This window comes from Mus musculus, chromosome 5 (assembly GCF_000001635.26).
Source record: "Mus musculus strain C57BL/6J chromosome 5, GRCm38.p6 C57BL/6J".
Lineage (NCBI taxonomy): Eukaryota > Metazoa > Chordata > Mammalia > Rodentia > Muridae > Mus > Mus musculus.
Window position 1 is genome coordinate 21426573 of NC_000071.6, and position 16465 is coordinate 21443037.

Genomic DNA, 16465 nt, shown 5'->3' on the forward strand with positions numbered 1-16465 from the left:
TTCTTTTTAAAGCCAGGGGCTTATTTTCAGGGTACTGCCTCGATTCCATAGGCCCCTCAAATCTACATCGCTGATTTTATTGATAGTTGTTCCTCCAGCTTGTGATAGAGTGTCCCAGTGGATGTCCCATTACTACTCCTGTGTTAACCTTAATTCCCCGCCCTCCTTCCCAGCAACAGAGTGTGTTTAGCATCCCTTCGCTTACCTGTATAGTTGTCAGCTCTGCCTTGTTTCCTGCCATATGACAAGGCTCAGGTGGGCAGGCAGTTCTGCTTGTGTCAGTGCATGGCTTTCATGCACTCTCAGTTCCTCTCAGTGCATGTTGCTGATTTAACCCAGTGCCAAGCAGTGGAGGGCACTTATACTGTAATGATTAAAGTTGTGGCAGTGGGTCCCAACAACGCGCTTTGGGGAACATAATTGTGCTGGTTAGTTTGTAGTGAGCGCGACACACCTAGAATCACCTGGGAGAGGAGCCTCAATTGAGAAAATGCCTTTGTCAGATTGGCCTGTAGGCAAGTCTGCATTAATCAAGAAGCATTTCTTGACTAATGGTTGATATGGGAGGGCCCAACCACACGGGTTGACCCTGGGTTATATTAAAAAAAAAAAAGCAAGCTGAGAGACTCCTGGAGAGCAAGGCGGTATTTCTCTGTGATCTCCTCTTCAGTTTCTGCCCTGAGTTTGTCCTGACTTCACTGCGTGATGGACCGTAAGTTAGGAGATAAACCCTTTCCTTCACCAAATGACTTTGGTCAGTGTTTGATCAACCAAGGTCACATGACAGTAGTTTTTGTTTCTGTACTCCAGCTTAAGGGAAATTTAATATTAATGCAATTGCATAGTCGTAGTCACTCTTTAATATTTTGTTATTGCTGGTTTTTTTTTTTTTTTTTTTTTTTTTTGGAGACAGAATCCCTTTACAGAGCTCTAGCTATCCTGGAACTCAGTGTAGACTAAGCTGACTTTATACTCAGAGATCCATCTGCCTCTGCCTCCTAAATGTTGAGATAAAAGGCGTGCACTGTAGTGCCCAGCAATTATTTTGTTTTTATAAGGAGATATCTAAAGTGACACTTTAAATTACAGCTGAGAAGGCCACCTGGTCAATCCCTATTTTCCAAATTTTCTTTAAATACACTCTTATTTATCCACAATATTGTGGCTTTAATTCTCCTTATCACTCGGGGTTTTTTTGTTTTGTTTTTTCTTCTTTTTTTTTATTAGATATTTTCTTCATTTAAATTTCAAATGCTATCCCCAAAGCCCCCTATAACCTCCCCCCCTGCCCTGCTCCTCAACCCACCCACTCCCGCTTCCTGGCCCTGGCATTCCCCTGTACTGGGGCATATGATCTTTGCAAGACCAAGGGCCTCTCCACCCATTGATGGCCAACTAGGCCATCCTCTGCTACATATGCAACTAGAGACACAGCTCTGGGGGGTACTGGTTAGTTCATATTGTTGTTCCTCCTATAGGGTTGCAGACCCCATTTAGCTCCTTGGGTACTTTCTCTAGCTCCTTCATTAGGGGCCCTGTGCTCCATCCCATAGATGACTGTGAGCATCCACTTCTGTATTTGCCAGGCACTGGCATAGCCTCACAAAAAAGAGCTATATCAGGCTCCTGTCAGCAAAATCTTGCTGGCATATGCAATAGTGTCTGGGTTTGGTGGTTGTATATGGGATGGATCCCCAGGGTGGGGCGGTCTCTGGATGGTCCTTCTTTCTGTCTCAGCTCCAAACTTTGTCTCTGTAACTCCTCCCATGGGTATTTTGTTCCCCATTCTAAGAAGGAGCGAAGTATCTTTGATCTTCCTTCTTCTTGAGTTTCATGTGTTTTGCAAATTGTATCTTGGATATTCTAACTTTCTGGGCTAATATCCGCTTATCAGTGAGTGCATGTCATGTGTGTTCTTTTGTGATTGGGTTACCTCACTCAGGATGATGTCCTCCAGATCCATCCATTTGCCTAAGAATTTCATGAATTCATTGTTTTTAATAGCTGAGTAGTACTCTGTTGTGTAAATGTACCACATTTTCTATATCCATTCCTCTGTTGAGGGACACTTGGGTTCTTTCCAGCTTTTTGGTGATTATAAGGCTGCTATGAACATAGTGGAGCATGTCCTCATTACCAGTTGGAACATCTTCTGGATATATGCCCAGGAGAGGTATTGCGGGATCCTCCGGTAGTACTATGTCCAATTTTCTGAGGAACTGACAGACTGATTTCCAGAGTGGTTGTACAAGCTTGTAATCCAACCAGCAAAGGAGGAGTGTTCCTTTCTCCACATCCACGCCAGCATCTGCTGTCACCTGAATTTTTGATCTTAGCCATTCTGACTGGTGTGAGGTGGAACCTCAGGGTTGTTTTGATTTGCATTTCCCTGATGATTAAGGATGTTGAACATTTTTTCAGGTGCTTCTCAGCCATTCGGTATTCCTCAGGTGAAAATTCTTTGTTTAGCTCTGTACCCCATTTTTAATAGGGTTATTTGATATTCTGGAGTCCATTTTCTTGAGTTCTTTATATATATATAGTGGATATTGTCCCCTATCTGATATCACTCAGTTTTTAAAAGTGGTTCTGGTTGTTAAAAGTTACATCAAGTACCTTCTGATGTGGTTATGTGGAAGTATTTTCATGTTGGGGTTATGAAAGGCTAGAGTAGAATTTGAAAGCCTAGGTCATGGCCACATACACTGATCTACACTATTGTTATATTCTTTAAATTAGGGGAATATAGGACAAGGCTGGCCGACTCAGCAGATATTTGATGGCTTGCTGGTTCACTGTTATATCCTTATTCATTTGTGTGTGTTCTTTCTGCTGCATGGGGCTTCTATGATATTCCTCAGGAGACATGAATACCTACCTACAAGGATGGCCGTCTCAGCTCCTTTCTTCCCTCCTGTGGTATTGCCTCTCTTTAGATGAACAAGGCAGGAGATATGATCTCTAAACTGTCAGAACAGCCCTGCCTTTGGTCTTGCTGCCTTAGGAAAGACCTCTTGTTTTCAGGAAGAAACCACACTGATCTCCAGCTAAGTACTGCTGCGAATCCCTGAGGATCTGGGCATCCAGGGAGTACTAAAATGCCCTGTGGCCTAGGCACTGACTTTTTCCTTCTTTCTGCTTGTGCTTCTAGATTTGAGTATTGAGTCATCAGGATCTGGCTCTGTGAAGGTGCAGAATATTGAATGTGATAGCTGTAAAATCGACACTGAGCAGGGGACCAGCATCCTGCAGTCTGTGAAGGTAACTTTGTTCAGGTTGCAGAAATACCTTACCTCTACAAAACATAAAATACTATATCAAACTACAAGGCTTAATTTGTTATTTAGATTATTCTCTTTCGTCTTTTAGAGTCTCTACCAAAAATTTTGCCTTAAAAAGCACAAATGTCATAGCAACTTTGAAAGTTTTATGTTTATAATATCATAATTATTATTATAGATTTCATTTCAAAGTATAGTTAAACCCCAAAGTATATATTTAGGATTTTGAGACACTATAAAACAAAAAAAAGTACTTAAAAAAATTAAACTCTATCTTGAAATTATTGAAATTAATTTAAAACTCAAGCATCATTGATGCAAAGTACATTTTGCAACATTTTCATTTTCTTCTACTTATTAAAGAACAAAGAAAGCCTTTATGTCCTATAACTGTACTTAAAAAATACGGCTATTTTACTGAAACTGTTAATAGACTAGAAGCTTTTTACCAGAGGTTTAGGCGGGCAGTTTTGCAGAATAGCAGATACTTCCTCTTGTTTTGTAATTAACATTTTTACATTCCATTTTTTAAAAATGAGATTAGACTTAGCTATAAATATTTCAAAATATACTCTGTAGGGAAGGTTGCTCGTCTTTCTAGTTGTTACGGCATTGCAGGGTCAAAACCCAATACTCTGATAGGCTTCGTTGAACTTGGTCATCTTTGTGTTGTAGTTTCATAGCTTTAACTTTTACGACATTGATGAGAATGATTGACACATCCTGTTTTCATCTCATTGGTTCATTTGTCAATCTTTATCTGCACTTGTGCTTTTCCTGCCTACCTGTAGATGAGGCAGCTAAAAGAACTAATTGTGCAAACATCATAAAAGATTAGGACTACCCCAGATAGCAGTTTTTGCATATAGTTTGGTTTGGGTTCTTATAAACAAAAATACTATGCAATAAAAATCTTCAATTTGAATGACTAACTGAATAAGAATACTGTAATTTCAAAAATGGGGCTCAGAGCTAAACAAAGAATTCTCACCAGAGGAATACCGAATGGCTGAGAAGCACCTGAAAAAATGTTCAGCATCCTTAATCATCAGGGAAATGCAAATCAAAACAACCCTGAGATTCTACCTCATACCAGTCAGAATGGCTAAGATCAAAAATTCAGGTGACAGCAGATGCTGGCGAGGATGTGGAGAAAGAGAAACACTTTTCCACTCTTGGTGGGATTGCAAGCTTGTACAACCACTCTGGAAATCAGTCTGGCGGTTTCTCAGAAAATTGGACATAGTACTACCGGAGGATCCTGCAATACCTCTCCTGGGCATATATCCAGAAGATGTTCCAACTGGTAACAAGGACACATGCTCCACTATGTTCATAGCACCCTTATTTATAATAGCCAGAAGCTGGAAGGAACCCAGGTGTCCCTCAACAGAGGAATGGATACAGAAAATGTGGTACATTTACACAATGGAGTACCACTCAGCTATTAAAAACAATGAATTTATGAAATTCCTAGGCAAATGGATGGACCTGGAGGGCATCATCCTGAATGAGGTGACCCAATCACAAAAAAACCCACACAATATGTATTCACTGATAAGTGGATATTAGCCCAGAAACTTAGAATACCCAAGATACAAGATACAATTTACACATGAAACTCAAGAAGAATGAAGACCAAGGTGTGGACACTTTGCCCCTTCTTAGAATTGGGAACAAAACATCCATGGAAGGATTTACAGAGACAAAGTTTGGAGCTGAGACGAAAGGATGGACCATCTAGAGACTGCCACACCCGGGAATCCATCCCATAATCAGCCTCCAAATGCTGACACCATTGCATACACCAGCAAGATTTTGCTGACAGAACCCTGATATAGCTGTCTCTTATGAGGCTATGCTGGTGCCTGGCAAACACAGAAGTGGATGCTCACAGTCATCTATTGGATGGAACACAGGGCCCCCAATGGAGGAGCTAGAGAAGGTACCCAAGGAGCTAAAGGAGTCTGCAACCCTATAAGTGGAACAACAATATGAACTAACCTGTACCCCCAGAGCTCGTGTCTCTAGCTGCATATGTAGCAGGAGATGGCCTAGTTGGCCATCACTGGGAAGAGAGGCCCTTTGGTCTTGCAAACTTTATATGCCTCAGTACAGGGGAACGCCAGGGCCAAGAAGTGGGAGTGGGTGGGTAGGGGAGTGGGGGGGTATGGGGGGCTTTTGGGATAGCATTTGAAATGTAAATGAAGAAAATACCTAATTAAAAAAATACTTCTGTTCTGAAAAAAAAAAGAATACTGTAATTTCTTTTCTTCCTTAGAAATGTTTATTCACTCAATGATGCTTCAGTTTTGGTGAATTAATTTCAGTAATTTCAAGGTAGAGTCTAATTCTTTTCTTTACTTTGTATTTGTTCTGTGAAGGACTTGTTAAGAGAAAATAGAGCTATGAACCCACAATCTTTACAAATATACTAGCTCAAAAATGAATTAGATCTAAAACTGACACTTGTTCTTCTGGTTTACGGCAACTTGCCTCAAATTAGAGTCGCTGGGAAGAAGCAGCCTTAATTGAGTATCTATCAAACTGGCCTCTAGGCAAATCTGTGGGGGCCTTTTCTTCATTAATGATTGATGAGGAGGGCCTAGGCCACTGTGGTTGTGCCATCCCTAGGCAGGTGGTCCTAGGCTATATAAGAAAGCAGGCTGAGGAAGCTAATAAGGAGAACTCCCCCATGGTCTTTGATGACATTCCTGCTCAGTGTAGGTTCTTGCCTTAGACTCCCTCTCCGATGGACCCAAGTAAACCCTTTCCTACCCAACATTGGTTTTGTCATGTTTCATCTCAGCAGCAGAGAAAGAAACTAAGACACCAGTCTGGTACTTAGAGAAGTATTCTTGCAATGTGGTCTTAGCTTACTTACACTCATAAATGCAGACACTGGTAAGATAGCTGGCCTAGGTTTTTAAAAATAGGGCACAATATCATCTTAAATTAGTGATCATCTGTTAATATGTCTTTCACTTATTTGGCATCATACATAGGGTTATTTAACATCATACATAGGGTTATGCTATTTTAATAACAATGCTTACTGCTAATGAACAGTTAGTAGGTACTGAGAATCTCAGCTAAGCCTTGTTTATCCTTGGAGCATCTTCATTTGTCAAGAGTCAAACTAGGAGGCAGCAAAAGGCCTACAGACTCACTCACGAACACACAGCTAAAGTAGTGGAGCTGGGGTTTGACCTTACATTTGTGCTTTCCAGGCTTAAACTTGTCCCAGCTTGCTTTCTTAGCCAAGGAAGACGTATGGCAATGCTGCATTTATTCAGCATCCTTAAGGAATAAAGTATGTGAATGTCACACATTTGCAGTTTTTAAAAATGTAGCATAAAAATTTCCCCCAATAATTTCTGACTTATTTTCACTTTTAAAACTTTTTCATGTTGTGTGGGAATTAGGTGAGTTTCACGTTACAATGTCAGTGTCTTTAAGCCATAGATAGGCCTCTTTGGAAAATCTCATGATTATTTCTCTCTACACAAATGAGCATGCATGTGAACATTTGCTTACAATGTCATGAGTTCCAGAAACAGTCCAGAAATTCACTTAAGGTCAGCCTCAGATCTGAAAGCAGAGTTACTTTGGAAACAGGTCTTTCTAAAAATTCATTGATATCTTGGCTTTTAGATTCACATCTGTGACTGTGACAAAGTTCGAGATACTATAAACCAAATTCTTTTGAGAACGGTTTTTTCTTTTTGTCTTTTCAATACTTTGCTTAAATCCCTGGATTATCTTATGGACATGCACAGAAGAAAAAGTTTCATGCAAGCTTACTGTCTCTACCCTCTGTGGTTTTTTGTTTTTCAGAGTCAAAAGTTGCATGTTCAAACCAAAGGAGGCGATGTGATCTGTTGTGGAACGGTTTACGGAAATATAGATATTCATGCATCGGATAAAAGTGTAAGATTGAAGTGCTCTCAGTAACTTCAGCTTAGCTTCCCCACGAACAGCAGCTGCTACAAAGTTTATGGTGTAATATTTTCTTTTTAGTGCATTTAGTTCTTTAACAAGCTCATATTTGGAACTGATATTTAGTTCATTAGATTCACTAAACCCTTGATAAGTCTGACTTATCTAAAGAGGCTTTTATTTTCATGGTTATGAATTAAAATACCTCATTAAGTAATACCACAAGTATGGGAATTGGATTTTTCTTAGGTGCTGGGTTTACTTGAATATTGTATTCTCCCAGACTTGCTGCCTTATGGCCGTCCTAAGGGTAAATTCTGAAATGATGGTCACTTATGGACAGCACTGATTTAACTCATGGGTTTTGAATGGAGAACGTGATGTTGAGAGAGGAGAAAAGGCAGCAGAGGAACTCTGGGATGCATTGGAGGTGGGGTGAGCAGTTGATATGCTCAAAATACATATAATTTCTATATTCATATAGAAATTAAAAAGCGTCTGGAAGCCCGCTTTAGCATTTCCACTAGGTGGCACTGGGAGATAAAGTTCCTACTTGCCAAAGCTCTACCTACACCCCGCCCACACAGATGGTTTGTATTATTTTATATCACACTGTTAATAGTAGCGTTAAAATCTGGAGACTATGCGTTTTTAGTTGCTACTGTAATGAATAGTGTTTTAAATCTTGTAAGAAAAAAATCTAAATCAGATTGAGGTTATGAGCATATCTTATAGAGTGTTGTTGGTACAGCTTTTAAAATTATACTACATTTTATTATTCATGTGTGTGTGTGTGGGAGAGAGAGAGAGAGGGAGAGAGAGAGAGAGAGAGAGAGAGAGAGGAGAGCACTAAGATGCACAGGTGGAGGTCAGAGGAAAACTTGTAGGAGTCAGTTGTCTCCTTTTACCACGTGGGCCTAATGATGCAGTGAGGGCGCCAGGCCTGGCAGCCTTTCCGCACTGAGCCATCTGCTGCTGCCTCGCTGGTACAGGTAAGCCAGGCTGATTGTTTCTACTGTGTTAATGTCCCATCACTGCTTTCTACAAATCTGGGGGAAGCTGTTTAAACCAAATATTTAAATATGTAATGAACCTTTTAAATGAATAGGAAATTGTTTCACAATCCTGTAGCCTCGTTCTCTGCCCCTGGAGATGGCCTTTAATTTTGCTGATCAGATTACTGTCTCCTTAGAAGTACAACAGGCACATCCAATAACTTTGAAAGTCCTCCAAATACAACCCTTGTGTTAATTGCCAGTGTATTTTGAAATGATATTATATGTAATGTTACTGTAATGTTACGTGCTCTCTGTGGAGGGCAGTGCATATATGTGCGTGTAGGTGAAAGGTCAATGACGACATGGGATGTCTTTCTCAATCACTCTTCACCTTGTTTTGTTCTTTCTTTTGTTTTTGTTTTTTTGTTTGTTTGGTTTTTTGTTTTTTTGTTTTTGTTTTTTTGAGACAGGGTTTCTCTGTGTAGCCCTGGCTGTTTGGAAACTCACTCTGTAGACCAGGCTGGCCTCCAACTCAGAAATCCACCTGCCTCTGCGTGCTGAGTGCTGGGATTCAAGGCCTGAGCCACCACTGCCCAGCTACCTTGGTTTTTGAGACAGTGCTTCTGTGAATTTTGGCTAGGTTGGCCCCCCAGTGAGCTCCAGGGGACCTGCCTGTCTCCGCCTTCCCAGCACAGGAGTTATAAACTTGTGGCACTGGGGTTTTGCATGGGAATCCAAACACAGGTGTCATGGCGGATGCCAAACACTGAACTGTTAGAGCCTCAGCCCCGCCCAGTGTTACACGCTTCCCATCAGATACGAGTGCCAGACATTTAAATCATGCTGTTTGAATTTGTTCCAGCCATTATGGAGAATTGAATATTTCTTTAATCCTATTTCCTGTTCAACTACTTTGTTTCTTGCCTGTTTGGTAATGCACAAAAGACATACATTTTTCTGCCTTTCTTCCATAGTACTAACTTTTAAAACATATTTGAAATTTTATTTAAAAACATAAAATACTAGTTAAGAGCACACATTGAGAATTAAACTTCCTGATTCAACTGTTTACTTAGTTTTGTGACTTTTGACAAGTCACTTAACATTGGTGTGTTTCAGTTTTCTGGAAAATGGGGTAATAGTAACGGGCCTGTCTGAGAACATGGTTAGGTTTAGTGCTAGCACAGGGCCTTGCCTGTGGCTGACTCTGATACAGCTTGCTTACAGTGAGGATAAAGGTAAAAGAGGCACAGGAGAGTTAGTCAGAGCCTCACTTCCCTGAACCTGCTTCTCACTGTTTGAGAAATGAATGGAAGTATTGCCTTGCTTATCCAACAAACTAGACAGAGAACATTAAATGCCCATCATAAACAATAGCTTTGTTGGTTGTGTGGCTGTTTTAAATGATATTAATTTTGAGTCAACCATGTAACGTAACAGAGTATAGACATTTATGCCATGTGACTGTAGGTTAAAATGGTGACCAGCTGCGCTTTTTTTCTGTCTGGACTACGTAGTCACAGCACTTCCTGTTTATATAATATAATCATTGTGCATATATATAAATTAACTAAGTATAGGGAAAATACCTCCTGATGTAAAGATTAATTTTAGCAGTGCCTCTCGGGAAGGAATTTGTTTTCTGAGCTCCCTTTTGTTCTTTCTTTAAATAACTTCTGTTAAAGAGTATACAGTTTAATCACGGGTGTCTACGTGTGACATTTTATCCACTGATATTATGACTATAAGTAAGATTTTATCAGTATGTTGCTGTCAGCCATGCTAGCCCAAGCTTAGTTGTTTGAGGTCGTATCTGGTACAGTTCAGGATCTGTGGCCCTGGTGTGCTACTTTTTGCTCCTGGAAATTGTGTGGAGTGATTGACAGCTCTGTTGTGTCGGGTGTGCTGGGATTTACCGGCTTTTGCTGGCTTTGTAGTGCCGGGTGTCTGCTGGCTTCCTAGGACATATTTAGTTTTTAATGAACAGTTCAGATCCTTGGCATTGTCCACGTGCTCATAAAGAGTGCCTTGAAATCCAGCTTTATTTAATGTGGTGGGGAGCAGAATCTAAGCATGAGCACACTTCAGCTAATTCAATGTTTCAAATACTGTTTCACGGTTCATCTTTGGTGTTCTCTAAAACAGCCCCATTCTCTACTGAAAGGCTAGAACATGGCATTTTGTTGACTGTTTTATGGAAATTCTTGGAAAGTGTGAAACCATGAATACTAAGCAAGTTTTCATGAGTAGACTTTGTAGGTAGAGTTTTTTCCTTGAGTTCTTTCCTTTACTCTAAGCATATGGAAGATAAAACATTTATATTCTGATAAATCCATTTATAAGTAAAATGCCCCCCTTTTGGTGACAGATTTGTTGAAACTAGATTTAAAGTAAAAGTTTCTATCAGCCCATATATGAACAAGTGGTTATAAAGCAATATTTTTATGTACTTTGTAAAAAAATATAGAAAATGATAAAGTTACATACTGTGAATCTAGAGGTCATAAGACCCCCTGAGTACACGTCTCTCTTGTTTTGTCCTGGTGTCTTTAATATTTCATTCTTGAAATTAAATCTTGTTTAAAAACATTTGTTAACGTTCTTAACGGTTTCTGGGGAGTGTGGGGGGTGGTGCTGACGTCAGTGTCCACAGTGGTAGTGCTGCCTGTTTAAACGACCCGGTGTACTGCTTTTTGTTCTTGGGCAGAATTGTGGCAAGCCATCCTAGTAATTGAAAGTGCAGTGCCAACCCCTTCATATGAACACGTACTTGTTTATCACATGTGGATGATGTGGGACTCTTCCTCTCTTTGTTCTCTGTAGTAAACAGTATTTGAAACATAAATACACATTGAATTTTGTCAGATAAATTTAAGGATAGATATAAAAGTCCTCTCTTTATTTACTGGAAAGCTACCACTTTATAAGGTGGAAATGTTTTAGAAGTTTATAATTACTGTGTTAACATGTAAGAAAAGTTGTGCATCTCAGCAAAATCAAAATGTGTTCATGAATTTGAATAGAAATAACTGCATTTGGCTCTTTAGTCAGGTAAAAGATAACCAGCATCGTCTTTAAAAAGCTTCATGCTCCCTCCGAGATGCTGTGCATTTCCCTTTGAGAAAACCCGTGAGGTACAGGCAGGCTGCTCCTCCATTTAGTCCTACCATTCACTGTTGGATAAAGGTGGAGCCAGATGTAAGAAAAAGGATGAAAACAGCACAGAGAACATAATTAATATAAGAATGAATAAGATAAGCAAAGGAATTGAGTGGTCATATGGAGATAAGTATTCGTGTGGAAATTTTTCCTAATACAGATAAATTACTTGAATTAATGAGTTTATTGTGGTTGCTAGATTAAGGTCAAATATAAAAGTCAAGATAATATAAACTTTTAAGAGATATTGTGTAAGAGCACTTTTCAAATATCTGGTGGGAATAAACGAATAAGACAAAGTCTACATAGAAAACATAACATACCTTGTTCAGAGGAAGTAAAGAAGGCATAAATCAATGGAGGGCTTGCATATTGGCTCTGTTTCCCATCTCACAGAATGCATGTTGCTCACAGTCTTGCAGTTGTCAAGGTGACTGTGTACTTTCCTGACGCTGGTCTTTGCTCTAGAGCCGTGGGTCTCAACTTCCCAATGCTGCGACCCTTTAATACAGTGCCTCATGTTAAGGTGACCCCCAACCATAATATTATTTCGTTTTAGTATTACTTCCTAATGGTAATTTTGCTACTGTTATGAATCATAATGTAAATATCTGATATGCAGGATATCCGTCTGAAGTGGGACCCCGACGGGGGCTGTGACTCAGATCGAGAGCTGCTGTTCTAGATGAGCTGTTTGGGTTGTTTACACGTTGTTTTATGATGAACTGATAACGCTCTCTCTCCTACTAGACTGTGAGCATAGAGAAACTTCAGGGAAGTTGTGTTAATATATCTACGGAGGATGGTTTGCTTCAAGCCAAGTATCTTTATACAGAATCTTCCTTTCTGTCTTCTGCTGCTGGGAATATTGCACTAGGAAATGTTCATGGTAAGCTGACAGAGGCCTAGTATATCTCAGACTTTACACATGGCATAAAAGTTAAGAGATGACTGTACAGTTAAAGCAAGATCAGGAACTGGCCTACATAATTAATTGTAGAATAGCCATCTTTTTAAAAAAATCTATGAAGGTAAAATATCTTACAAGCTAATTTAATTTAATTTTGAAGAGAATTTGGAAATTATGCTATTTTTTATAAAGCTAATAGTAGTTCTGACTTTTTAAAAGATTTTTATTATTTTAGTGTGCCTGTGCATGCATGTACATATGTCATCTCTCCAGCCCCAGTAGTTGATATTTAAATATATTTTATAAGAAGAAACAATATCCAAGAGATGAGATAAAAGCAATGTTAATAAAGGTGGGATTCTTAGCGGTTACTTTCCATGCTATGAGAGGTTAAATGCATTAAGCATTTGGGTAGATGAGACTATAGAGACTCTATGATACTGATTTTGGGTACACTGCATTAATGTGTATTTCTCCTGGCACAGGTCCTCTTAGCAATGTGCCATTTCAGTTGCCTTTGAGTGTTCTGTTGTGATTTCCACAGCATATATCCACAGAAAGCAACATTACTTACTTAATGTTTGCATTGTGGAAAAAGAAAGTGAGAACACACAATGTTGAGATAATCTGGTGGTCGGTGTTATTCTGCTATTTTATATTTCCACAGAGCTGAGGATTCAGGTCCAGGCGTATGCGCTGCAGTACATAGGGGTAGTATTAAGAGCCACTTAATCCTTGACAACAGAACAGTCTGTGCACATCTGCTAAGTGTCTGCTGGGCCTTCTCCAGGAAGTGTGGGCTTGAACATTTTTCCATGCATGGCCTGCTCATTTCACTTCTTAGTAAGGCTGGATATCAGTGTCTATACATTTTGGCAGCACTCCCACGTTTTAGAAGTAAGCACAACTTATTAAGTTGTATTAGAACGTGGTTACTGCTAGTCATGCTAGCAAGTAACACATCAGCAAATAGTCTTCTGTTTAAAAAAAACAGTGTACGTAGGTAATTAGAATAACCTTTGCACCTCAACTCAATGACTGAGCCTCAACAGTCCCTACATTGATAACATGTATTGAACCTAAAGTAGAGCAGAGCTCTACATGAGTAGTACTGCAGTAGTGAGTAGTAATAATTTGTAATTTCATGTTTTAAATGACTTTTAATAAGCATTACACTTCTATGGGATCATAATTAAGGCATTTGTTTGGTTGGAGCCCACCGCTCACCCCTGCTCAAGCACAAGCTGGGAAAAGCCATCTGCCCTCCTTCTCCCAACCCAGTCCGCACTGAAATAACTCTAAAGAAAGTGTCCAAAAGGCACTCCTGGCAGCCAGTGCAACGTGCCTTCTGACATGACCACCTACCCAAATGCCCTCCCAGCTGCCTAGCTTCTGACCATGCTCCTGGCTCACACGTCATCACACCTCACCTGAGAACTAGAAAACTTCCCTGCCTTTCCTCAGCCCTGTTCTTGGGGACTGTAATCAACTGGGGAGTTGTGCCAATTAAACCTGCATTTATTTACTTATTTATTTATTCTGGTCTGATATAGCTTATATTGCATTTGGTAGAAAAGACATATTAGTATTATAAATAATATACAAGTAAGTTTTGGTGTAAAACAGTTCCCTACCAAGATAGATATTGATTGACCAACACTGCAGGAAAAACAACTGTTTTCTATTCTGCTTTACGCCATGTTCATATTCAATACATTAATGCTTTTTAAATATTTTATTTCTTTCATTTTAGACAGGTAGAATGGAATTTGGGGAAATTTACCACTAATTGAACACATTTCTAGATCTAATGATTAATGTAGCTGAAATAAATATTGCTAGTTATAAGAGTTTTGTTTTCTACAGTCTTTGAACATTTATTGGCTTTAATATGAAGTCAAGTATACTTCCTTACACGGTTTAAATAAGTCTCTTATGCACTGTTGCCGTAGGTAGGGTTTCCCTGAGAGAACACTGAGATGGAAATAAGAATGCAGTGTTTACTGGAGAGACTTCTTGGGCCCCATGCCATGTCAGGGCAAGAAGCCCCATCTCCATGGAGAAGGCAGACTATGATAGACTTTCAGCAGTCCCAAGTACAGCTCTGAAGCTGGCGAGGTTCCTCAGAGTTGCCTCAAGTTATAGTGAGGGAAACTGGAGTTTTATATCCCAGGTCATTAGATCCCAGCTGCTCCAGGAAGGAGTGTGATCTTGGGCCAAGACGGCTGTGTTCAGTTGAAGCAGTTTCCGAAGAGGGCTGTCCTCAAAGGGCTGTGTGCCAGCAGTTCTCTCCGCATCTATGAACAAAAGCCCTTCAGGTATAAAGGAGGCTCTACATGATGAATCATAGCCTCTGCTACGGTTAAATGTATTCATTGAATGCACTTATTGACTGGCTACCGTGTGCCAGGTATCTAGGAGCCAGGAGTGCAGAGTTGTGCAGGAAATGGTAGCCGTCTTTAAAGAATGCACAGTTGAGTGGAAGGACTTCTGTTTCACTTCCTCAGTCCCCTCCCACCTATCTGCTGGTGCTGTCCATTGTCACTCTGTGTCAAAGCAACTATCTCACAACTCCTTTTATAGCGTTGGTGCATGAGTAAGCAGGAATAGGAGGGGAATTTTATTCAGTTACTTCCATGTTATTCAGCCAGTTTCTCCCTCCATCCCTTGGTCCTTAGCTCTGTTTGTTTTCCAGTACAGGGAAAGAGATTAGAAAGAGACTCTAACTCATTGTGTACACCCAGTGCTTTGACTATTTTAAATCACTTAGGTAAACCAACATCGCTTGCTCCCTCTCCTGTGATTACCTGGCCTCCATCCTTGTTCCAAGAGCTTTTAGGAACGTGCTGTTGAAGCTTAAAGTATCAAGGTGGGATGGATGGAGGGGCAGTAAGGGTCATCCTAGTAAGACCCTGAACATATATTTCAGTGAATTCCTTGTTCTCACCCTCTCAGCAGATGGTTGTATAACACACACCATAAAAATATTGACTATATTTAAGCTTAATATCCTAAACTTTTTTTTCCAACATAATATTTTTATTAATTCTTTGATTGAGGATTTAACATCATACACCCCTACCAAGGACTTCCCAGTCCTTTCCTGCCCCTCACTCTAATGACCTCCCCCACAGCAAAAAAATAAAGATCAGTTTATGTTCTCTGTATTCTCACTGGGGCATGGTCAAACTCTCAGGGGCCTACTCTCTAAATAAAGCTGAGTCCTTCCAGTCCCTGCTGGAAGTCATCTCTCATGGAGGGCAATGCTCCAGCGTCCTATCACAGTTCTTAAGAGTTCTCTATGACAGCTTCCTGTCTAGGCTGTTGCTATTTGGGGAGGAAGGGAGGGGTTGTCACAGAAGTCTTCCATGTCCCTTTTTCTCAACTGTATCTGCAGTCATCTATATCACTGCAAAAGTAGCTTATTTACGCTTTATGGATCATAGGAGCATGGTCCCATAGTTTCTAATGTCAACACAGACCACTAACAGGGCTCCCAGTTGCTGTAGGGCCACAGACCCAGATAAGGCCCACTGATGCAGCTGCAATCACAGACATCAAGATGGCTTCTGGACACAGCATAGTAACACAACACAGACCCAGCTGCAGTAAGACCACGGACCCAGACATGGCCCTTGGTGACATCACTGACCCAGACATCACCATGTCCTTAGGTGACCATGCAAGCCACCCACATTCAATGTGGCCCCCAGTGGCAACATTTTGCATAGAAGTCAACATGATTTCAGGCTGCAGCATATACCAAGGGCATCCATATGGCCTTTGGTGGTAGCATAGGCTACAAACATCAACATAGACCGGGGTACATAAAGGACCCAGACATGGCCTCTGTCACCATGCACTCAGGTAGCAGTGCAGGCCACTCAGATCCCTAAGGTCTCTAGCAGCAGCATGGCCCACAAACATAAACATGGCTTCAGGCAGCAATGCAGAACAGGGACCTCTGCTGGTCTTCAGAGGTGACATGGGCCATGGATATCAATTCAGACCCCATCTTGTAGCAGGACCTCAGACCCAGACATGGCCTTCAACAGCATGGTCTCCACTGAGGTCTCAGGTGGGAGCTCAGGCCACTCACATCATAATGGTCCCTGGGGGCCCAGGGACATCAACATGGACTCAGGCCGTGGCACAGGCCACGAACATCTACATGTCAT

The 16465-nt window shown here is 40.6% G+C and overlaps 1 protein-coding gene across 6 annotated transcripts in view; it reads left to right on the forward strand.

The window, feature by feature from the left end:
• The window catches only part of Fam185a (family with sequence similarity 185, member A), a 63411-nt gene that overhangs the window by 1712 nt on the left and 45234 nt on the right, over positions 1-16465 (forward strand). For 3 of the 6 annotated variants that reach the window (XM_011249773.1, XM_006535731.2, NM_177869.4), the window contains exons 2-4: positions 3152-3261; positions 7119-7211; positions 12128-12266. In XM_011249773.1, coding sequence (XP_011248075.1) covers positions 3152-3261; positions 7119-7211; positions 12128-12266 — 342 coding nt within the window. The remainder of the gene's footprint in view (positions 1-3151; positions 3262-7118; positions 7212-12127; positions 12267-16465) is intronic. The other 3 variants (XR_003955661.1, XR_003955662.1, XR_003955660.1) reach the window with 1 other exon arrangement.